The following is a 24,705-nucleotide window of genomic DNA, read 5'->3' on the forward strand; positions in this document are numbered from 1 at the left end:
ACTCTTTCCAGCCCCACTGAAAACTTGGTGTTTGCAGAACTTGCCAAGCACTCTCGCCTGGGAACAACCTTGCACCCATAAATTCTCCGCCTGAAATGCCTTGCCCCTCCCCCCATTCTCGTTTCATGCCCCTGCCCCCCAACTCCTGTTTGTCCTATGGGCCCAGCTTGTGTGGCTCCTCCTCCAGGAAGCCTTCCGGAGCCCAGGCTCTTCCTCTGTACTGGCTACCGCTCCCCCTGTGCTGGCCGCCTCTCCCTCCTGGTTGTGCATTTGCCCCTGATGAGGGGTCTTGCCTTATTGCCTCCCAGCCAGGGACCTGGCACAGTGCCAAGGATGGATGGGACCCTGGAGTGTTGAAGCGAGTGTAACATACAAACACTGACACATCAGATGGTGGGGACCTCGATCTCAGCCAGGGTACAGCCTGGAACCGGAAAGGAGATAAAGGCAGATGGTGGGGTGGGGTGTGGTGAGATGCATGATAAAGTGAGGTTTCTAAGTCACCACTGCTTAGATAAGGCACAACCAGTCGGCAACGAGTTCCCCGCTTATGTGGGGCCTCTGGGGTCCTGGGGACAAAGAGGTGCGGAGAACCCTTTCATGGGACCACCATTCACAGCAGCGACACAGAGTTGGAGGTTGGGAGGCTGTGTGAACACCTGGAGACTTAGGACTTAGGCCACCCAGGGTATTCAGGAAATAGGCAGTTTCCGTAAATTCAATATTTGTCCGCTCCTCTTAGTGGGAGACGCCTTTTACCTTTAACCCTGTTGCTGAAAAGCTTTCTAAGCACTGGTGCTGCTTTTCCTGCCTTATTAAGCAGAGCGAGTGTCTGTGCCTGAATGACTTGCAGGGTCTTCAGATGGTCACGTGGGGCACGGATCCCCGCTGACTGAGAAGGAGGTGTGGAAGCGGGGAGAGCCTGAGGGACCGCTTGGCATGAGGAGGCTCATGAAATGAATGAAATGAAAGAATCCTTTCATTTTGCGGCCATTCGCCAAGTTTTACTAGAAGCTGTTCAGCCGGGTTTGTGCAGAATCCGTTATGATTCATCGAGGGCTCCATCCAATTGGCTAAGCGTTGGAGAATCAGATGCTGATGGCGCAGAACTTTTTTCTGAGTGACGGTGAGGGTGGCGTTGGGGTAAGGGCAGGGGTCTGCTTCTCCGGCTTCTTTCCTTCCATGCACACACACTGCCGCTGAGAACCATTCAGGGAGTCTTCCTCTAATTCATGGGGGGCGGGGTTCCATTTAGTTTATCCCAGTTTGGGGAGAATCTGCTGCCTCTGCAGAAGGGAAGCAGGGAGACAGCCGGGCTTGGTGGGCAGAGCCTGATACTAGACTTGGGGACACTGGGCTTGAATCCAGATCCAACGCTGACTTGCCGTGTGGCCTTCGATAAGTCACCGCCCCGCCCCGGGTTCCGTTTTCCTCTTTTGCAGAATGTGAATACTTCTTCCCTCACAGGTTGTTGGCAGGGGATTAGAGAGGGTTTGTTAGTAGGCGATGATCTGCCTGCTAAGAATGGCCCTGAACTGTAGAACTTTTGGCACCGCAGTGCGGCGGCTGAGTCACAGACCGGGATCCGATTGGGCTGTGCCGAGTGTCTGCGCATGCCCATTCTGATTGGGCTGAGCCTGTTCCTTTGCCAGTGCTATGCATTCTGAACATCACCCCGTCTTCTTTAGAAGCTAGGGTGAGCGCAAGTGAGACCATCGGTGAAGGGCTTATTAGAAGAGAATCCTATAGTTGGTGCTCAATAGCGGTTCACTGCTCTTGTTGTAAAGCTTGGGGGTGACTTCTCTGAACCCCGTTCCCTTCAGCTCCTGGCACGTGGCCATGAGCCTGGAGATGGACGGTGAGAAGATTGGACCAGGCAGAATTCTGTACATGACGATGGGAATTACGGAGGGAGTGGGGTGGCGATTAGAAGCAGCAGCGGCCGCAGTTGCAGTGCTGGTGGAATTGGCAGAAATGCTGACATTTCCTGGGGCTCGCCACGGCCCTGGCACTGCGCTTGGACTAGACCAGTTTCTGGTTTCAGGGTAGACAGTGTGCGATGCTCCAGTTCTGTGGTAGAGCCCCGTCGCTTCTGTGCCCCGACGTGCCTGGACCAGCCGGCCCAGGAGTCCAGAAAAGCAAGGAGCTTTCGCACCTGCGTGTGGATTCTGTTTGGGGCCTGACGTTGCGGTCACTGAAGGAATATTTTCCTATGTCTTCATTACTGGTGTTTTTACGTAACTTAGAAAAACTAATATTGGGGCCACATCCCAAGAGTTTAGAACAACTGGATTTCTTTTTTAAATAAAAATTGCTCGTGGTCAGATGTAGTGCTCTCAGCCGGGCACTGACCGTGGAGCTGTTGAATCTGTCCTGGTCTGGCTCAGCCTCCCTCACCCCACCCTGGTGAGGGATACGTCTCCTGACTCTGGTTCCAACACATAAGACACAGCGGACACCGCAGGGGCAAGGCTTTGAAATTCCTATTCTTCCTCCTTGCCCGGCTTTTGGAATTTGCCCTCCTTCTTGAGCAGGCACCAAGCACGTGGGGAAACAAAAGTGTTGGTCAGCCTGCCTAGGAAAGCTCTGCCACCCACCGTGTGATTCCCTCGTGACAGGTTTTACTGGGGGCTTAAGAAGCTTTCCCGAGGCTGGTGCTCATGACTGTTTCAAATGAGAACCCAGGTTGCCTGTCAGGTATCAGTTTTCTGGGGCTGACATAACAAAGTCCACAGACTCAGGGGTTTAAACAACAGATAATTTGTTTCTCACAGTTCTGAAGGCTGGATGTCTGAGTTCAGGGTGTGGGCAGGTTGGGTTCTTCTGAGGCCTCTCTCCTTGGCTTATAGACGGCCGACTTCTCCCTGTGTCCTCACATGGTCCTCTCTCTGCATGTCTGTGTCCTAATCTCCTCTTCTCATAAAGACACCAGTCAGATTGGGTCAGGGTCCACCCTAACGGCCTCGTTTTAACGTAATGACCCCTTTAAAGACCTGCTCTCCAAATTCAGTCACATTGTGAAGGGCTAGGGGGTTAGGACTTCAAAATATGGACTTTGGAGAGCCACAGTTCACTTCACAGCCCTTTTTCTGTGAAGACTTATAGAGCTAAGAGGACTTTTCACTGCCTCCCCCGACATCACTCACCTTTGTGTCCCCAAAGCAGTTGCCAAAAGTGTGTGAAGTGCTCTGGAGTGTCGGGCTGTTCAGAGAACCCTTTGCCACTCGATACCGATGCTGGTCTCACTGCCGTTGGATTCAGCCCTGCCCGTCTCCCCCTGGAAGCCCTCCCAGATAACCAGGCTGGTGAAATGGCCCACCTTGAGCTCCCCACACCCTGTGTGAACTGGATTGTAACCATCTGCTTTACATGCCTTTCCTCCTCATTAGGCTGTGAGCCCTTGGAGGGCAGGGACCCTGCCTGAGTTATCTCTGTTCACCCAGTTGCCTGCGTAGGACCCGCCTCAGAAATGTTTACCTAATGGAACTGAAGCTGCACGGTTGACAGCCATTTTCTTTTTCTTTTAAGAACCAAAGTCCGTCTCTGTTGTTTGTGCCCAGGCAAATAGGAGAGAACTTAATTGTTCCCGGTGGAGTGAAGACCATTGAGGCCAATGGGCGGATGGTTATTCCCGGAGGTATCGATGTCAACACGTACCTGCAGAAGCCCTCCCAGGGGATGACAGCCGCTGATGACTTCTTCCAAGGGACCAAGGCAGCACTGGCAGGAGGGACCACGATGATCAGTGAGTCGTACCCCTGCCTTAGGGCATAGGCTGTGACTTCTCTTCTGCATCCTCAGCATCTTGAGTGACACCAGGCACTTTGCTCAGGGTACCTGGTGTGCAGGTGGCTAAAGTTTTGGAACCAGTGATGTAGATGTTGCTATGACAGATGGGGCTGTAAGGGCTCAGAGAGGTGAGATAAGTTGCTGAAGGTTACGCAGCTGGGAAGTGGTTGTGTTAGACAGTGTTGCTGCCGTAATGCTGTGATAATGCTGCATAACAAACAGCCCCCGAACTTCAAGCAAACACTTGTTTTTCTTATTCAAGGGTCCACAGGAGTAGGAGCAGGACTGCTGTGCGTCTGCTTTAGGCTGTGGGGTGGCTTTGGGGTGCGGGTACCGTGGCTCTCCCATTCTGGAATCAATGCTCAACTCAACCATGCTCTTCTCCAAGTAGAAGGCAGAAGTGCAGGCAGTGTCTGGCAGAAACTTGCTCCTCCTCTTACCACCTCATTTCTTCACCTACACACTGTAACTTCAGCCCTCTGTTCTGTTGGCCAAAGCAAATCACACGGCCAAGTGCAAAGTCCCTGAAATTGTCCACAGTGAACCATGGTGAGGGTGGGAAGGGAAAGAAGAATTGTGGACAAATAACGCCATCTACCACAGTGGTCTGTCTGGGATGCTGGACTCCCTCTACTGCCCTTTGCAGCCAGATTGTTGTGTTTTCTTTTTTTTTTAATCCAACAGAGCTTTTGTTTGGATTCCATTTTAATAAGCAATTTTGATTATATAGGCAGCAGTGTATTTGAAATGTTCTTTCAATAGTTAGACTCCACATCTAGGTGGCTTGTCCCTGAGCTGGTCCCAACCCTGCCCATCTCTCCCCATCGAAGAGTTCCTCTGGAGGTGCACGCTGGCTGGAGTTGGCCACTGTGAGCAGAGCTCATGTATCAGAGTTCCCGTCCTCCTGAGCCAGGAGGGTATGGCCCAGCTCAGGAGGCAGGCACCGTTCTGATCCCTTTTCCAAAAAGCAGCCCCGTGTCTGCTGGTTAGGAACGTGGGAGGAGCCCAGATTTGGGACTTGGATCCTAGCTGCCAGGGTTTGCACTGGTCACGGCCACTTAGCAGCTGCACCACTGGGCAATATTAAGCCTCTGTGAGCCTCAGCTTCCTCGTCAGTAACATGGACTTTATAATGTGCCCCCCAGCCCATACATGTGGTTCCTTAACATAGTGCATGGCATATGGTGGTAAGTGCTTTGGGAATAGGAGCTGGGATATTCTGAGAGGTGGAGATGGAAGTTCCAGACTCAGGGGACCTGTGTGAGGTAGAGGACAGAGGCCTGCATGAAGAATCGGGATCCCCTTTGCTCTTTTTCCATCACCAGCTGTGAAACCCCTGGGGGACCCCTCCACCAGCCCCATGAGCCTCATCTTCCCCATCTATAAAAGGGTGATTTTCAGAGTATGTTTCATGGAGCACCAAGAGCCTACGAAGTCACCCTGAGAACCACAGTTAGGAGGTATGGGGGGGAGCAGGGAGGTTCTGAGTCCCCACCCCATTTCTTCATTTAACAGATATTTATTGAGGGCTGCTCTGCACCAGGCACTGTGCTAAGGTGGTGAGGAAGAGAAGGAACAAAGCAGACATGATGCTTATTCTCCAGGGCCTCGCAGTCCATGGGGAGTCACTAATCACCCACACAAATGCCTATACGCGGATTAGTTCCACAGAAGAAAGGGGCACAGTGCTTTGAGCTGTGGGGCAAAGGGCTCGGTGAGGCTTCCCTGAAGAAGTGGCATTTGTGCATCGATCTGAAGGATGAGTGGGAGTTAACTGGGTGAAGAGGGTATAGGGGAGCAGAGCTCCAGGAAGAGGGAACAGCACATGCAAAGGCCCTGTGGTGGGGGAACACATCTTGTGTTTAAGAGATTGGAAGAAGGCCTAGGAGGCAAAGGTGCGGAGATTGAGGGCTGGAATCCTGTGAGATAAGGCTGGGAGGAGAGGATGGTACTGGGCCTTGATGGCCAAGGTCAGAATTTTGGTCTTTTTCGTATGGTTGATGAGCAGCCATTGAGGGATGTTAAGCAAGGGAATGATGTGATCTGTTTTAAAGAGACCTGAGTAGAGTGGCCTAGGTTGAATGTGACTAGACCAGTGGGAGGTGATTGCAGTTGTTCAGCTGAGAGTTGAGGGTGGCTTGGACTAGGAGTGTGACCAGGAGGTGGACAGATGTGGACAGCTCCAGTGACGTATCAGAGGGAAATCAGCAGTGGTGATGGATCAGCAGTGGAGGTGCATGAGGGAAACGAAGGGTCAAGAGTAACCCCTTGGCTTCTAGCTTTCGGAATGGTGAGGCGATATCCTCACCATTCTGGGGTGGGGGTGGGGGACCTGCTTTGCCGGTGGGGTCGGGGAGGGGACGATGTGGCATGAGGTTCTGGACATTCTCATCTTGAGGAGCTCTTGAGTCATCCTAGTGGAGAGTTCAGAATCCTGTGGCTGAGAGGGGGGGATACATTTGAATGAGCAGCCACGTAGAAAGAAAAGTTCTAGGGCCAGGTCGTAAGGACTTTGATCACTTAATGGTCAAGTAGAGGAGGAAGAGTCTTCAAGGAAACAGTGGCCACAGAAGTGGGACAAAAAGCCAGACAGCCGTTGCCATGGAAGCCAGGGAGGAGCGAGTTTAAAGAAGGAGGGAGTGATTCACTGGTTTCTGCAAGCTCAAGTAGAGTGAGGACTGGAAGGTCCAATTAGCAAAGGCTGACGCTCTGGGTGGGTGGAGGAGTGAGAGGGAGCGGGGAGCAGAGACTGCTCTTTACAGACATCTGGCCGTGAAGGGTGGATGTTAGAAAAAGGGTGGGGGCTTGAGGGATGTGCGGAGCCCAGTGAGGTTTAAAAGACAGTTGTCTCCCCGTTGATCTGCTTTACATTTAAGACTTTATTGGAAAAAGGGATGATGAAGTTCATATTCTTTTAGGTCCTTTTCGCCTTGGCGTTCTATGCCCGCGAAGGCAGCATGGAGTAGCGGGAAAGGGTCCAGACTCTGCAGCTGACAGGACTCTGGGCATCTTCTCCGTACTGCTTACTAGTTGTGTGACCTTGGACAAGTTTTTCACCCTCTTTGAGCCTAAGTTTCCTCATCTGTCAGATGGGGATGTTTTTATTCTCTTCACAGGGTAGTTGCGAGGATTTAATGAGATAATTTATATAAAGCCCTTGTGGCGGTATCTGACACATCAGAAACATTCAATAAACAGTCATGATAATGATGGTGATGGTGACGACGAGGAGGAGGATGAAATGACGGTAACAATGGTGGGGACAGTGGTGGCAATGAAGACTAAAGATGGTGGTGACCATGTCACTGCTGATGGTTATGATAATGATGGTGACATCGATGGCAGTATTGATGTTGATGATGGTGGGAATGATGATGAAAAGGATGGTGATGATGAGGATGCTGATCTTGATGATGTAAGTGGTGGTGATGATGATAATGGTCATGGTGATGGTGGTGATGGGGGGGATAGGGAAGGTCACGATGATTATGCTAACATTGGAGATAATGATGGTGATGATGGCAGTGAAGAGGCTGCCACTGGGTTGACTTGGGTCCTAAGCATCTTGGAATGTGACACATATTTTTCTGTCCCAGTTGACCATGTTGTCCCTGAACCTGGGTCCAGCCTGCTGACCTCCTTCGAGAAATGGCATGAAGCGGCAGACACTAAATCCTGCTGCGACTACTCCCTGCACGTGGACATCACCAGCTGGTACGACGGTGTTAGGGAAGAGCTCGAGGTGCTGGTGCAGGACAAAGGTCAGTTAAAGCCCCAGAAAGGGGGCATAGTTCTGGAATCCCTGTCTTGTTTGTGGGTCTGATTTGTGGAGTTAGAATCCCTTTATCTGCATCTGCTATGAGCCCAACTGTGAGCTGTGCCCTGCCCCATAAACAGTGGAAAAATTGGACCCTCCTTAAGAGTCTATCTTCCTGTCCTTCAGGCCCTTTGGAGGTTCCCCCTGTTTATAGAAGAAAGCCCGATTTCCTTAGCCTGGCACACAAGGCCTCCACTGATCTAGCCTCACTTTTCTTTCTCTGCCATAAGCTCATCTGGGTGCTTATTATCCTGGACGCCATCCCCTGAAACCTGCTGCTCCACTGGGCCTTTGCTGTTGCATTCTCCACACCCCCTACCAGGGATGCCCTTTCTTCTCTGCTTCCCGGCTCAACTATCCCAGTTTCCCCAGTCAGGCTTCAGAACTGCTCCATCCCTTGAATATCCATAGAAGGTTACTTGGGCCTCTTTGGGGGCACCTTTTCCATTATTTTTGGATTACGGGACACTGGTTGTCTGTCTGGCTCTTCTGTTAAATGCTGAGCTTACGAGGGAGGGGATTATGTCTGTGCATCTCTGTATCCCACCCTCTCTCCCCTCTGTGTGAGCTCAAACCAGACATCTCTGCGCAGTGTGGGTACTTTACTGTGTGCCTTACACCAAATGGAGGTGAATTGAACTGAACACCCACAGAAACAGAGAGCAGGAGAACAGAATAAACCAGGCGTGAGGGGTCCCTCGGGAAGAGGCAGTTCTGAGGCTGTCTGAGGAAGCACCATCAAATGAATGAGATGCTTCAAGGAGAGATGGGGGGTGTTTTCAATTTTTTAAATATATATACTGTGTTTTCTCATAAAAGTATCGTCGCCCAAATACAAAAAAACAGTCAGAAAGTCAAGAGAAGGAAAAAGTTTTTCCCTCTGGTCTTACCCCCCCAGTTACCACTAACCATTAGTAGTAAGGATTATTGCTTTCTGTTCCCTATCTATTTAGACAGTTTTCTCCATATATAGTTATACGATAGCAGTTATTTGGAATCCTTTTTTCACCTAACGTTTTATGAGTAATCATTACTCTTCATTAATTACTTTTTAATGGCTCTTAATACACAATGTAATGGTTAATTTGTGTAGCTATTTCCTTTTTATTGGGCATTTAGGTTTTCTGTTTGCTTTACTGTAAATCATGTTTGGTGAACATCTTTGTAATGCCATCCAGAGATGGCATTACGGGGGTCAAGGTTTTAACATTTTTCAAAATCATGACACTTACCGCCAAATTGCTTTCCCCAGAAATGCACCCACTTGCATGCCCACAGCCCATGTCTCTCACTCCGTGCATGTTTGCACCATTGGGTGTTATTACTTGTATGAAATCCTTGCTAATTTGATGAATAAAAGTCAGTCTACCGTTGAACATTGCAGTTCTTTAACTGCTAAACTAATTACATTAAACATTTTGCATACATTTTTCCTTTATGTGAATGTCCGATTGTGTTCCTTGCCCATTTACCAGTTTGGGTCTCATAAGTCTGAGCTTCTATATCCAGATGGTTTTATCCCTTCATTGAAGTTGCTGTGAGTCACACTCTTGTTTTGTACAGAATCATAGTCCAGGTTGTAGAAAGATCCCAGCAGTTGTGCTGCCTGAATCTGAATCCTGCCCTCACACTTCTTGGCCTTGTGACACTGGGCAAGTCACCAAGCTGCCCTCTCTGAGGCTCGCCCACTGACTCCCCATACATAGTGTCAGAGCTCTGGTACCAGGCGTGAGACTCCTGGTCTGAACTCGGTGTTAATTCTCCAGTCGAAAGAAGGAAACGACCCATATGTCCATTAAAGGATGATTGGATAAACGAAATGTAGTCCGTCCTTACAGTGGAATGTCATTCAGCTTTGAAAAGGAAGGGAATTCTGACGCCTGGTACGACATGGATGAACCTTGAGAACATTATGTCAAGTGAAATAAGCCAGTCACAAAAAAGACAAATGCTGTATGACTGTGCTCCTATGAGATGCCTAGAATCGTCCAGTTCAGAGAGAGAGACAGAGTAGAATGGTGGTTGCCAGGGGCTGTGGGAGGGGCAGTGTGCAATTAGTGTTTAATGGGGGGCAGAGTTTCAGTTTTGCCGAGGTGAAGCGTTCTGGAGATGGAAGCACAACAATGTGAACGTACTTAATGCCACTGCACTTGCAGATGGCTCCGATGGTAAATTTCCTGTGAGGTATATTTTACCACAACTAATGAAAAGCAGCAGTTATTTCTTTGCTCACAGCTCTGTGGAAAGGCACTTTGGTTTGGGCTCAGCTGGGCGGTTCTGCTCAACCGTGGCTCACTCATGCCTTGCGCCCCAGCTGGGACAGGTGGGACCGCTCTCTACACCCTCCCTTCCCCAGCAGGCTCTCGTGGGCTTCTTCCCTTGGTGGCTCCGCAAGGGTGAGTGGAGCTGCAAGCCCTCTTGAAGCGCAGGCTTGGAATGTGTCCACTGACACTTCCGCTTCGTTCTGCTGGGCGGAGCCAGTCTCGAGAGCAGCCCACGCTCAAGGAGTGAGGAAATAGGTTCTACCTCTTGAGAAGGGTCACTGCAAATGTTGTGTGAAACTGTAAACTATTACCAGCCTGTTTAGTCTCTTTCTGCCTCCTACTTCTACATGAAATTATCTTGTTTGTTTGTTTGTGCATTGCTTATTTCCACTAGAATGTAGACAGGGATCCTTGCTACCTTGTTCACAGCTGTATCTCTAGCTTCTAGAGCGGTGCTTGTACGTCGTAAGTACTCAGTGAATATTTGATGAGTGAGAAAATAAATATTCCATGAAAAAGGACTTCTGGGGTCTCATACGTTTTGGAAATGCTCCCTGTTTATTCTATTCTTGAATATTCTTTTATTTATTTTTTAACATCTTTATTGGAGTATAATTGCTTTACAGTGGTGTGTTAGTTTCTGCTGTATCACAAAGTGAATCAGCTATACGTATACCTATATCCCCATATCTCCTCCCTCTTGCGTCTCCGTCTCTCCCACCCTCCCTATCCCACCCCTCTAGGTGGTCACAAAGCACCGAGCTGATCTTCCTGTGCTATGCAGCTGCTTCCTGCTAGCTATCTGGTTTACGTTTGGTAGTGTACATATGTCCGTGCCACTCTCTCACTTCGTCCCAGCTTACCCTTCCCCCTCCCCGTGTCCTCAGGTCCACTCTCTACGTCTGCGTCTTTATTCATGTCCTGCCCCTAGGTTCTTCAGAACCATTTTTTTTTAGATTCCATATATATGTGTCAGCATATGGTATTTGTTTTTCTCTTTCTGACTTACTTCACCCTGTATGACAGACTCTAGGTCCATCCACCTCACTAGCTTAATGCACATTGTCATGTTAAAATCTGTGAGGAAGCCCTGCAGTCAGGAAACCTGTTTGTTGATGAATCCAGTTTTTCACCAATATAAATATCACCATCCCTGTGTTTGATTACAAACAAGAGACTCACTGCAGAGCTTGGCTTAAGCTAAATGAAGCAGATTTGCTTTAGTGATAAGAGACGTGTATCCAGGGATACCATGTCAGGGAGTCTTCCCCCGTGCTCATCCCTGCTTTTCTCTTCGGGCCAGTTCTGCTCTCCCCTCTCACCCTTGACCTGCATTCTCCACTTCTGTAGCCCCCGTGGTGGAATGCAACAGTCCACTCTTTGTCTGGGTGGACATCTGTTTCACAGATTAGTCAGGTGTCCTTTGGTATTACTTGGACTCAGTCCTTCCTCCTGGCTCAGCTTAGCCTCTGTTAGGTGCCCAGCTCTGGACTAACCGTCTGTAATCTGTGGCCACGTGGTATGAGCACGGCTGTTTCCAAGGTTATTGGATGGATAGTGGAAGAGGGTATTTGCTAGAAAATGTAAGAGAGTTCTGAGAACTGGAGGGTGTTATGAACGGATTGGCAACCCAGTAGGTGTTCAATGTAATCCTTTAGAATTGGTGTTCCATGCAACCTCCTTGGAGAACTGTGGTGATGGCGTTTATGAATTTGGGAGGTGTTGTGAGCATCAGGGCCTATTGTATTTCCCAAGACTCTACTGCTAGTAGTAGAATTATCGGGCCAAAGATCTGGAGACACTTAAACTCTTGACACGGATTGTTAATTGGTTTTCCAAGCAGGTGCAAATCGGTTGTGCCAGTTTTCACTGTCACTTGCTATGTGGGAGGGACTCATCGTGATGCACACTCACTAGCACTGTGTAACATATTCTAAAATGGTGGTTGTTGTTTTTTTTAACATTTGTATTGGGGTATAATTGCTTTACGACGGTGTGTTAGTTTCTGCTTTATAACAGAGTGAATCAGCTATACATATACATATATCCCCATATCTCCTCCCTCTTGCATCTCCCTCTCTCCCACCCTCCCTATCCTACCCCTCTAGGTGGTCACAAAGCACCAAGCTGATCTCCCTGTGCTATGCGGCTGCTTCCCACTAGCTATCTGGTTTACATTTGGTAGTGTGTATCTGTCCATGCCACTCTCTCATTGCTTCCCAGCTTACCCTTCCCCCTCCCTGTGTCCTCAAGTCCACTCTCTGGTAGGTCTAGGTCTGCGTCTTTATTCCTGTCTTGCCCCTAGGTTCTTCATGACCTTTTTTTTGTTTTTAGATTCCATATGTATGTGTTAGCATACGGTATTTGTTTTTCTCTTTCTGACTTACTTCACTCTGTATGACAGACTCTAGGTCCATCCACCTCACTACAAATAACTCAATTTCGTTTCTTTTTATGGCTGAGTAATATTCCATTGTATATATGTTCCACATCTTCTTTATCCATTCATCTGTTGATGGACACTTCGGTTGCTTCCATGTCCTGGCTATTGTAAATAGTGCTGCAATGAACATTGTGGTACATGACTCTTTTTGAATTATGGTTTTCTCAGGGTATATGCCCAGTAGTGGAATTGCTGGGTCGTATGGTAGTGGTACAGTACTGAGGTTTTCATCTGAATTACTTTTGATTCCAAATGAGACCAAATCTTATTCTCACCTTTATTTGTTAGGCATTTAAAACAAATTGTCTAAAAATTCTGTTTGTCTTTTTTGCTTCATTGTTTTTATTTTAAGCATTTTTAAATATAAAACAAAGCATACAGAAAACCACGCAAGGAAAAAATGTGGCTTTGTGAATTATGAGATTACCCTTTCCAGGTAAGAAATAGAACTTTGCCCCAAACAAAGACCCCCAACAAACCTCTCATGGCCCCCCATTGTAGCCACAACTCCTTCCTCCTCCCAAAAGTAACCACTGTCTGGTGTTTTTTAAATAAGAGGTCTTTTGGGTTTTTATTGTTTTGTTTTGTTTTGCGGTACGCAGACCTCTCATTGTGGCCTCTCCCATTGCGGAGCACAGGCTCCGGACGCGCAGGCTCAGCAGCCATGGCTCACGGGCCTGGCCGCTCCGTGGCATGTGGGAGCCTCCCGGACCGGGGCACGAACCTGTGTACCCTGCATCGGCAGGCGGACTCTCAACCACTGCACCACCAGGGAAGCCCTACATAAGAGGTTTTAAAAAAAAAAAAACCTTTGTTAAATTTGTTGCAGATATGTTCACCATGTTGGTTGTTTGCTTTTTAGTTTGAACTTTTAAGAAATAACTTATAGAAAGTTTCCATTTATAACAAGTCAAATCTATCATGATTTGGAGGAAAGCTTCTAATCTGAGATAGCTTTACCCCATCCACCCACCCACAAGAACCAGTTCTAGGGCATATTTATCAATTCTGCCAATTCATTATTTCTGCTTTTATTTGTATTGTTTACTTCTAATTTCTGGTGAATTTCCATTTTCTTCTTTTAAAGATTCTTACCATAGAAGCTTACTCAGTTGATGTATGCTCCCCCTCTCCTTCAAAAAATAATGAAGCATTTAAGGCTATGAATTTACCTCTCACTCTGGCTTTACCTGTTTTACCCACTGGTTGTTCTTCTGTGTCTGTGTATATAACTGGGTTTTTGTTTTTGTATGTAAGTATACTTGATTAAATAGAGACTGATACTTTTATGTTAATCTCTGAATATTATTTTTTCTTTTAATTTTTCTTAATCTTTTGGGAAAAGAAATTTTTTGTTGCCAAGGTTTTCTAGACCGGAAATGATTTTTGGCTTGTCTTCACTGTTGCTTAGTGTAAAAGAAGTCTCAGTCTCATCTAGTACTTTTGCCTGAATTTCTTCTTTTTCTTATCCAAAGGATTCCTGATTCCGTCAACAAACATTAATGGCACAGCACATGTTGTGGATGTGCAAGATGAAATAATACATAAGATGTGGTCCCTGTCTTCACCCACTTGAAGGCATATTAAGAAACAGTCCACCCCCCACCTCCTCTGCTCCCCGCTGGCTGCACAATAAGTCCTGTCATTTCACCCTTTTTGCATCCTCCCACTCAGAGCCTCAGCCCACCCGTCTCTTTTGCCTTCAGCATCCTCCAACTCTATTCCTCCATTTCTCCCTGCTGTTCTGCACACCCGTCCCCCTTCCAGAACTGTCCTTCTGAGACAAAGTCTGATCGTGTCATTCCCTTGCTTTAAAAGCACATGTTCTACGAGATAGTAGTGATGGCTGTACAACATTGTGAATGCTCTAAATGCCACTGAATTGTACACTTTAAAAATGGTTATGATGGTAAATTTTGTTGTGTGTATTTTACCGTAATAAAAAAAAGTGATTTTTTTTTTTTTTTTTTTTTTTTAAGCACATACTCCTTTTTGCTTCAGCCACAGGACACTTTCTAGTACCCGCATACCTAATGTCTTTTTATCCTCCTTGCTGTCCATGCCATGCATACCCATCCCTCTCAGCCCAGATAATTGCCTTCCCCCGGCTCCTCTCCCTCCCCTTCTTCCTTTTCCCCCTCCTCTTCCTTCTCCTTCAGACTCAGCTGACATGTCACCTTCCCTGGAGGCCTCCTTGGACCCTCACCCACATCCGCAGGCTGGCTTAGGTGCCCCTGCTGTGAATTCTGATGGCACCCTTCTGTCTTGGTTGTTACCACCCTGTGCAGTGCTTATCGATTTACTGGAAAGACATGTCCTTTCCTCTTAAATGCATTTTTCTACTCTCTTTTTTATCTTGAAACAGGTGTCAATTCCTTCCAAGTCTACATGGCCTATAAGGATCTCTACCAAATGTCCGACAGCCAGGTAGGTCCTTGCACACGCCCCGCCTCCCTTGGGCAGGAATGGGCCTGCCTTGTCAGGCAAAACAGCACAGGGCAGGGGAGATGTCAGAGCAGGCCAGGGAGGGCTCTGGGTTCAAGTCCTGGTTCTGACGCTGAGCTGTCAGTCATCGCCCTTCCCTGGACGTGCATTCCTTTCTGCCTGTAAGAGTGGCGTGGAGCAGGGGTCCCCTGCTTGGTGGTTCCCAAACTCGACTCATCTTCAGCCTCATCTAAAGAGCTCACTGAAACACACAGACTCTTATATTCCATCACCTTTGCTCGGGGGTAAGGTTCAGGAATCTGTACTTTCTTAAAGCTCTGCAGTTGATTCTGGGGCTCAAGCGAGTTTGGGGACCATTACCTTAGCTCTGACCTGGAGGAGAGCCCTGGCTGTCCCTCCAGCCAATTGCAAGTCAGGTCCTTTCTCAGTTTTCTCATCTGTACAACGTGATCATCTCTGGCCCTAACGACCTCAGACAGCCGTTCTGTGGACGAGATGAGTCAAGGAAGAAGGTGGTGTAGGGGGTACAATTTATCAGGCACCTGGCTTCTTACAAAACTGGGACATCCTGGCAGGTGGATGACTGTGTGTTAGTAGTCAGAGCGGTCTTTGCAAATGCTCGTGCTGTGATATTTTTATCTCACCCCAGCCCCCCCTTTGTCCCTCCTTAGCTCTATGAAGCCTTCACCTTCCTTAAGGGGCTGGGAGCTGTTATCTTGGTCCACGCAGAAAATGGAGATTTGATAGCTCAGGTGAGTGGTGTGAGTTTTCACCCCTTCCGCCTCAGTCTCCTGCGCCTTGTAAAGGATATGAGAAAAGGGGGTGGAGGCATTGATCAGCCAGGTCACTAGACAATGAAGGGTCAAGCCAAGAACCGGATGGCATGTCAGGCACTCCAGGTGTGAGTCATGCACAGACTATCTGCAGCGTGGCCTTTGGCAGGTCATAATCACCTCCTCCTTGTGAACCTCGACTTTCTCACCTGTACAATGAGGGTAATATTACTGCCCTGTGAACCATGGCGGGTTTGCATGAGCAACAAATAAGGATCTGAAAGAAGATGCTTGGAAGCTGGGGTTGCTCATCATCCTGCACGACTTGAGAGCGGGGATAATGGACAGAGCTCAGGCTGTGAGCAGGTGTTCCAGTCTGGCCTCCTGACATTGGGCGAGGAACTCCCCCACGAAGCCTCCTGTGCTTCATTTAGAAGCATCTGCCTTGCAGTGTGGTTGTGAGGATTAAATGATGTCATGTATGTGTAGATCAGTGTCGGACATGTACCAGGCTGTAGCCATTCAGAAGTTTTGGGTAGTGTGAGACATGAACCCATTTTGATCGCTCTGGCTATAGGGTGGATAATTTGATGGGAATAGAATAAAGTCAGCTAGGTTTTACTCCAGCAGTTCTCATAGGAAGTGAAGAGAGGAGACAGAGCGGAAGTGGAAGAGGCAAGAATATGATAGGGAAGGTGCACAGTCTACAGGACTCATCCGATTGATTGGATGGGGGGAGAAGGGGAAGTCAAGAATGGCTGCTTGGTCCCCGTGCAGGGTTGATCATGATGCCACGAATCAAGATCAGGCATATAGAAGATTTGGATGCATCCAATGAAAGTAGTTAATGCCGTGCATGATGCTAAGGAGTATGTATATCCTCATTTCATAGGTAGGGAAACTGAGGCTCAGATAGTAATAACTTGCTCACTGTTATATGGGGCATCGGAGCCAGGATGTGAATACAGTTCCATCTGGTTCCAAAGCCCAGTGGAATTGCAACATGACGGTTAAGGGCATGAGATCTGAAGCTTCACCCTTAAGGTTAGCTATTGTCTTTATTTCTTATTATTTGTGTTCTTGCAGTTCTTCTGTAAAATTGAAATTCTTTCAAATTCAAAATAAAAAAGAACAACTCAGTACCATCACACAGCAGTATTCTGGTCATTGGCAAGAAATCACTAAATCCAGCCCTCAGCCCAAAAGATGGGATTGTACAAAGGTATGAATGCCGGGAAATGAGGGTCACTGGGAGCCGTATCAGAGGTTGTCTGCCAGCCTCTCCTCTGGCCCCCAGTGATTGATGACCCTCTCACATGCAAAACACATTCATTCTTTTCCAGGGTCCTCCAAACTCTCACCTCACTACACCATCAAAGACTGGAATCATCTAAGCCAGGTCTAGGTGTGGATGAGGCTTCTTGGGTTTAGTCCCTACAATCTGTAGGTCTTTGAAGAAAATAGGCAAGTTATCTCTCCCCCGCCCCCCTCCCACACTAAACACATGACATATAGTGGTGGGGTGGGCATTCCTATTGAAAAAGGGACAGTGGAAAACACCAGGAGTCATTGGTCCATAGCAGTTCTGAAATCCAGTTAGACAAGTGTTGGCAGTTCCTTGATTAGGTCTTGAAGCCTGAGAATAATTCTCCATGGCTCTTGACTCCACCTTCTGGGCTATTGGTTCCATCCTTCCTTTTCATGAAAGGTAGCCCATGCTTGCAGCTGAGGAATTTTCTCAGCCTGCTTCCTGCACAGTAGAATTTTAGGAGTCCAACTGCCTCCATTCATTTTGTATGTCTTATCCCGTCCAGTCCAGGCTGCCAGTGTTTTGCTAAGATAATCCTCCCAAAACCTTTGTGGGCCTCCTCTGAATCTCACTGGAATTCACCCCATTAGACAAAAGATACCCACAGATTTCTTTTCAATAAGCCCTCCTCCTCCTGGTCAGATAGCCAAGAGGTACCTCCTTGAGTTTCCTAGAGGCCTTAATTTGATTGAGAGGATCTATGGGCACACCCTCAATTATCTGTCCCTCTCACATTTTACTATTTACTATGAGCAGCAAGAAGAAACCAGGCGGTACCTTGACAATTTGCTGGGGACTCTCCTCAGCTAGATCCCTGAGTTCATTAGACACATTTGCCCCTTGCCACTTCACTACAGGTGACAGTGTTGCCGAGCTTTCTGCTACTACATAACAAGATTCCCCTTCCTCTAGTTTTCAATAACAGACGCCTCATTTCCTTTTGAGCTCTCACTAGCAAGGTCCTCAAAGTCCATATTTCTACTAACAGTCCATTTCGGACCAGCTTTCTCTAACACATGCCTTGAAATTCTTCCAGCCTCCATCCACTGCCCGCTCCCAAAGCCACTCCCACATTTTTAGTTAATTGCTATGGCAGCACCCTACTTCTGAATACCAAAATCTGTTTCAGTTCTCTGTGGCTGCATAACAAATTACCCCTAAATTTAGCATTGTCAAACAAAAAACGTTTTCTACGTCATGGTCCTGTGGGTCCGGAGTCCAGGTGTGGCTTGGCTGGGTTTTCGGGCTCAGGGTCTCTCACTGGCTGCCATGAAGGTGTCAGGCAGGGCTGCAGTCATATCAGGGCTGGTCTGGGACAGGATTCCTTTCCAGAGGGTTGCAGGATTCCCACTCAGAGGGTTGCTTCTAGGATTCAGTTCCTTGCAAGCTATCAGACTGTTGTCCTTTATTCTTTGCTGGCTGTTAGACAGAGATCCCTTTGGTTCTCTGCCACATGGGCAGCTACAGCATGGTGACCTGCTTCCTTCCAGGTGAGAGAGCAGGAGAGGGTGAGCAAGGGAGAAGTGGGAGTCCCTTTGTAACCTAACCTCAGAAGTGACATCCCATCTCTTTCCTCGTGTTCTGCTCATTGGAAGCAGGGTGCCAGGTCCAGCGCACGTGCAAGCAGAGGCAGGCTCACTGTGAGCCTCTTAGAAGCTGCCCAACACATGTATCTTAGGTTTGCCTGGTTTTGAACTTCATAAACATGAAACCACACAGTAGGTACTCTTTTACATCTGGCTTCTTTTTTTTTTTTTTTTTTCCTGCGGTACGCGGGCCTCTCACTGTTGTGGCCTCTCCCGTTGCGGAGCACAGGCTCCGGACGCGCAGGCTCAGCAACCATGGCTCACGGGCCCAGCCGCTCCGCGGCATGTGGGATCTTCCCGGACCGGGGCACGAACCCGCGTCCCCTGCATCGGCAGGCGGACTCTCAACCACTGCGCCACCAGGGAAGCCCTACATCTGGCTTCTTTTGATCAAAACTAGGTTTGTGAGATTCATCCCTGTTGTTACCTGAAGCAATAGTATTCTCTCTGTCACGGTGTAGATTCCACTGCAGGGATAGGTCACAATTTGTTCTTCAGTTGATAGATGTTTGGGTAGTTTCAAGTTTAGGACTACTGTGTATAAAGCGTCCTTAAACATTCTTGTTCAGTCTTTTGTTAAACGTATGTTCCCATTTCTGTTGGTAAGTGCCTAGGAGGGGGATTTCTGGGTCGTGGGTGTGCACATATTCAGGTCTTACAGTTACTGCTACCCTGTTTTCCAGGGTGTACCAACCTATATCCCACCAAATGTGTGTGAAAAGTTGAGTTTGGGGTCCCCAGTTCTTAAGCTTTACATCAGGGAATTCTAAGCTTTCCTCGCTGCCAACTTAAGATTGAGTTTTCTCAGCTCCAATAAATCTGTTACCTTTTGTACATCTGCTTCCCAGCTTCCAAAATTTTGTTTCTGTTATCTTCTCTGCATTCTCTTGGTTCTTGTGTACCATTTCTGTCACTTTAGCAGAGTTTCAGGATGGAGTAAAAATAAGTGCTCAGCCCATGATTTTTAACTAGAAACCCTACTCTAAGTCTTTTGTGATCTGTGTTTTTCCCCCCCTTACATCATCTTTTGTTCTCCCTCCCTTTTTCTCCTCCTTCCTTCCTTCCTTCCAACAGAAATAGTAACTGACACTTAAAAAATCTTCCAGAGGGATGTCTCCACGTCATAAATCTTGTTGTAAACAGTTTACAAAAATGCCTTGTAAACACCGTCTTCAAGAGCTGACATTATTCCATTCTTTACTTAAATCCACCCCAGCTGTTAGATCTTGAAATTGTTTCCAGCTTATGTTCTTATAATAAACTCGAGCTTAATAACCATAAACGCACAGTTGAAATTATGGTTTTTTTTTTTTTATTGTTGATAGGGCCTGGGGCTCCTCGTAGGGCTGTGTTCCAGAATGATGATACAGAAACTGCGGAAGTTAAAATTAGCAGCACAGCTGACACCTGGGCAACGTAAAAATATTAGTTTTGAGATAGTACAGTATTCCTAAGGAGGGGCACCTTGGAGCCTTGGAGCAAATAGATTTGCATCTGGGCTATTAGCTCAGGGAACCACTTCATTTATATGATAAGCTTGAGGTAGAGTTTTCCTGCTAGAAAGACAGGTACCAGGAAGAGGAAACTACAGTAGAGAAAATGAGAGCTGGCTGACCATCAACGAGTCCTTACTATACACCAGGTATCGTGTGAGCATTTCACATCTGCCACCTCAGTGATGTATTATAGCAACTCCGGTGTGTAGGTGCTGTTGTTTCCAATGTAAAGAAGAGAAGATTAATGAAATAATGCCATTTGCAGCAACATGGATGGACCTAGAGATTATCATACTGAGTGAAGTAAGCCAGACAGAGACGAATATGTGATATCGCTTATATGTGGAATCTAAAAAAAATGATACAAATGAACTTATTTACAAAACAGAACCAGACTCACAGGCATAGAAAACAAACTTATGGTTACCACAGGAGAAGGGGCGGAGGAATAAATTAGGAGCTTGGGATTAACATATACACACTACTATATATAAAATAGATAACCAACAAGGACCAACTGTATAGCACAGGAAACTACTCAGTATTTTGCAAACCTGTAAGGGAAAAAAATCTGAAAGGAATATATGTATGAGTGTGCGTGTATAACTGAATCCCTTGGCTGTACACCTGAAACTAACGCAACACTGTAGATCAACTACGCTTCAGTTTAAAAAAAAGAAGAGAACCTTGGGGCTCAGAGCCGACAGAGACGGTGGGTTCTGGAGCTGGATGCCCAGTTTGATTTCTGCACCCGTGCCATGCCCAAACACCACTCATCTTCCTTCTCTCTTACCCTGCAGCAGAGACTTGGAAGTTGGAAGAGCGCTGGATGGTCTTTAAGGCTAATTTCATATAACCCTACTTCCTCTCACTGGTCCCGTGGTGTTGAATAGAGCAGGTGTGGATGGGGATGTCCAGGGTTGCCAAGGGGGAAGCGGGGCAGGGGTAGTGGAGGGAGCAAAGAAGCTGTGGATCGCTGCAGCCCATTAGACCCCATGCAGACCACTCCCTGTCCTGGGCTCAGCTGCCCCATCTGGCTAACAGGGCTGGAGGATTGGCCTCTCCCAGCTCTGACATTCTGTAATCACTGACTCATTCGTTCTTGTCTTGTAGGAACAAAAGCGGATCTTAGAGATGGGCATCACGGGTCCTGAGGGCCACGCTCTGAGCAGACCTGAAGAGGTAAAGGAGCCTCCACTGGGTGTGACTCTGACATAGCTGAGAGCTCACCCCGATGCTGTTCCAGCTGGAACAGCCCGGCTAGAGCCCCCATCTCCGTCTCATTTCCCCTACATGAGCACCCCAGCACGTGTGGTCCTCTCCGGGTCTGCCCTCGGGCTTGGGAGCCCTGGGGCCTGCAGGTCGATCAGAGGAGCCGGGAAAGGTTGTGCCTCTCCCAGAGCCCGGGAACTTCACACCATGGTCCCATGGACACTTCAGAATCCCTACTGAGGACAAGGTGTATTTGATGACAGGAAAGTGGAGCCCCACGTCCCAGGCAGAGGACTTCAAAACAACTGCCCTTGCACGGACCTCCTTTCCGCTGTGCTCTAAGACTCGACAAGGGACGAATCCCCTGGGAGTGATATGGCACACGTGTGGCGGGACACGGCGGGTAGAAGGGAGGCAAGCAGGTTGGGCATGGAACAGGATGGACGTCCAGTATATTCTGGTGTCTCATCAGATCATTAGTAGTCTTCCCGGACCTCCGCTCTAGGCCAGCCTGTGCCGGACATGGGACCCAACACATGAGTACACAGACTCCTTACCCGGAGGCTCCTGATCGGGCCCAGTGCTCCAGACGTGAGCTCCACGCCCACGAGCTGGGTTCCCAGTCCCTGGTGAGACCAGGACAGACCTGAGACAGTGTCTACAAACCCTTATAGCACGTAGACGTTGCCACCACCTTCAGGCATGTGAGCAGCCTGGGGACCCTTCTGGGTGTGGCTGGACTCCTGGCACGTGGCTGTGGCTTGGGCTGCCTGCCAGCCACTAGCAGCCCGGCAGACTGGAAATTAAAACAATACATCACAGGTCCTGTTGTCTGCTCTAGCAGGGGCAGAGGCCAAACCCAGCTGCAGGTGGTTTCACTTGGTTATTGAACAAATGAAGGAAGGAATGCATGTTGGACACCTGTGCTCCCTGATGTCAGGCATTTTATAGGTAACCGACCACTTTATGGGCCTTTTGATGACTCTACTGCCTAGGCGATCTGCTTCTAACAGAGCCTGCAGAATACTTCCAAGCAAGTGAAAAACATAATTCTGCCTTCCAACCCTCCAGCCAGATACATTCTTAGTTTTTCCTTCCTTTTGAAAAATCTACAGTATTGTCCTCTCTTGATGCAGTAGATTTCCCTCTGACCGCACTTACGGAGAATCACAGGAGCCTGGTCAGGGAGAGGCCCTAGGAACTCAGGGTGGGTGGCGCCTCCCACCTCTCCCTCCTGTGACCCATGTATTTGCTGTGTCTGCAGCTGGAGGCCGAGGCCGTGTTCCGAGCTATCACCATCGCAGGTCGGATCAACTGTCCCGTGTACATCACCAAGGTGATGAGCAGGAGTGCGGCGGACATCATCACCCTGGCCAGGAAAAAGGGTACGCAGCCCAGTGCGCGGGCCTCCTGCGGGAAGCTGCGGGGTGAGGAAGGGGCGTGTCCAACAGGCTCAAGTTCACTGGCGGAGCCACTCCCCAGGGCAGAGGCATTCTGCCAGTTGCCTGCAGCCTGGGCCCTGTAGGCCGGGTTGAAAAGGGAGCTTGGGATGGTGGGCAGGCACAAGATGTGCAGGCGTTTTCAGGTTTGATTCCTGGGGTGCCATGGGCCCCGGGTATGACCTTGGGTAAGTGGTCTGAGCTTCGATTCCCCCATTTGTAGGTAAGGTAATTATCCCCTCCTTGTGGGTCACATGAGACCATGTATCTTAAAGATCTGTGAAGAGTTCCAAGTTCTCCCCTGGGTTTCACATCAAAGAAGTGATGGAGCCAGGGCTGCATCAGCTCTTGGTCCCTGCCCGCCCCCTTTCTGGGCCTCTCTCTGGGCCCTTCATCCTGGGTCCCCTATCTAGGGCCTCTTAGCGGGTGCCTGCACCCAGGCTCCACTGTGGGGCCCACACAGAGTCTCAGCTGCAGGTTGGGAAGGAGGAAGGTGTTCTTCCAGAGCCAGAGGGTCTGGGGACAGCCCTGTGCTGGACATCAAGGGAGTGTGGCAGGAAGGCAGCCTCCAGCTCTAAGACTTGGACGCACTACTTAACCTCTCTGAGCTACTGTTGTTTCATCTCGAAACGGACCCCATGGGCTCCCAGACGTGAAGTTCCAGCCAAGTCCTTGGCGGGTCCTGAGGGCTCCTGAGGACCCTGGGGCACAGGCGCCACTGGTGCTCTGAACGGCTCTGACCTGTGTGGCGGCCATTCCCCAGGAGACTCAGAGGAACCGCCCAAGTGTGGTCCCCAGGCCTTCTTGACTGAGGCCCACAGTCCCCAACACCCACCAGATAGAGAATGAAGGTTGCCCAAAGCAGCGTTTCTTCCCCAACTCAGGGTGAGAGAGAGAGAAAATGACAGAGGGGGTAGCACACGTCACACGAAGACAGCCGCTAGAATCCTTTCATCCGGTGGGCACTCACCAAGGATGTTTACCACCCGGACAAGGTCCACCCGTCTACTTTCTGGGAGTCGTATGAGGTTGACCGGGAGCTCTGGGTCGGAGTGGGCAGCCTGGTGGAAATCCACAGCAGCCACACAGCCCTGACTGCATCCACCACCCTGTGCCTGCAGGATGCCCCTCCTTTCTTACAGGAACCCTTCATGGGAAGTGTTAAGTGGCTCTATTCTTAAAAATCTTTAATTATGTATTGTATTTCACCTAATATATCCAAAATATTCATTCCACGTGTAATCAGTGTAAATGGATTAAGATATTTTGCATTATTTTTCTGTACTGTCCTCGAAATCCAGTGTGTATTTCACCCTTAAGCACATCTCGACTCAGACCAAATGCCTGAAAGCCACATGTGGCTGGTGGCTCCCGTGTGGGACAGGGCAGCGTTGAACCCCAGATACCTAGTTTTAGTATTTTTAAGGGCAAGCTGACGAGTAGAGGCATTGTACAGAGAGTGATCTAGGTTAGCACAGCTTGCTGAGGACCAGCCCCAGGTTAAAGATGAGGAAACTGCCGGTCAGAGAGGTAACAAGAATCTGGAAGCAGCGGTAAGCATGCCGGGGAGCTAAGCCTGCAGGTCCTAGAGCTGCCGAGAAATAAAGTGACCACCACCCTCTCGTGGCTATTTCAACTTAAGTAAAGTTAAGTACAATTTTTAAGTTGGTTCCTCAGTCGCGTTAGCCCTGTTTCTTGCGCTCCAGGGCCACGTGAGGTTGGTGGTTGCTGTCTTGGGCAGAACCGTCCAGAGCAGTCCCAGCACCGCTGTGCTGTTGGGAGTTGCCGTCCCAGAGCCAGGCTGCTGGAGCCCAAAGCCTGCCTCTCGCTTGCCAGCAGGGTTGCCTTGGACTGATGCCACAGAACCCTGGGCCCATGTCGTCCCCTTGGCACTTTCTCTGCTGCGGGGATTCTCACTTGGGACTTTGCCCCTGGGCTTTTGTTCTGGCAGAAACACATGTGGCCCACTCCCTGGAAGGCAAGCTGGACTTTCGAGAAAGCGAATGCTCAGAAAGGAGCCCTCCAGTAGTGGGTTGGTGGCCGCATGTCCTGGCCCCTTCGCCCCTGTGGCGTGGGATGGCTCTGAGGCTCCCGGGGTCCCCAGTGCACTGAGCTGCGCGTGCCCAAGGCCA

The 24,705-nt window shown here is 48.8% G+C and overlaps 1 protein-coding gene across 2 annotated transcripts in view; it reads left to right on the top strand.

The window, feature by feature from the left end:
* The window catches only part of CRMP1 (collapsin response mediator protein 1), a 68,438-nt gene that overhangs the window by 25,146 nt on the left and 18,587 nt on the right, over nt 1-24,705 (top strand). For both annotated transcript variants that reach the window (XM_007462459.1, XM_007462460.1), the window contains exons 3-8: nt 3,561-3,745; nt 7,386-7,550; nt 14,679-14,740; nt 15,430-15,510; nt 21,036-21,104; nt 22,399-22,519. In XM_007462459.1, coding sequence (XP_007462521.1) covers nt 3,561-3,745; nt 7,386-7,550; nt 14,679-14,740; nt 15,430-15,510; nt 21,036-21,104; nt 22,399-22,519 — 683 coding nt within the window. The remainder of the gene's footprint in view (nt 1-3,560; nt 3,746-7,385; nt 7,551-14,678; nt 14,741-15,429; nt 15,511-21,035; nt 21,105-22,398; nt 22,520-24,705) is intronic.

The sequence above is a fragment of the Lipotes vexillifer genome, unplaced genomic scaffold, assembly GCF_000442215.2.
Source record: "Lipotes vexillifer unplaced genomic scaffold, Lipotes_vexillifer_v1.1 scaffold1824, whole genome shotgun sequence".
In the NCBI taxonomy this organism is placed as follows: domain Eukaryota; kingdom Metazoa; phylum Chordata; class Mammalia; order Artiodactyla; family Lipotidae; genus Lipotes; species Lipotes vexillifer.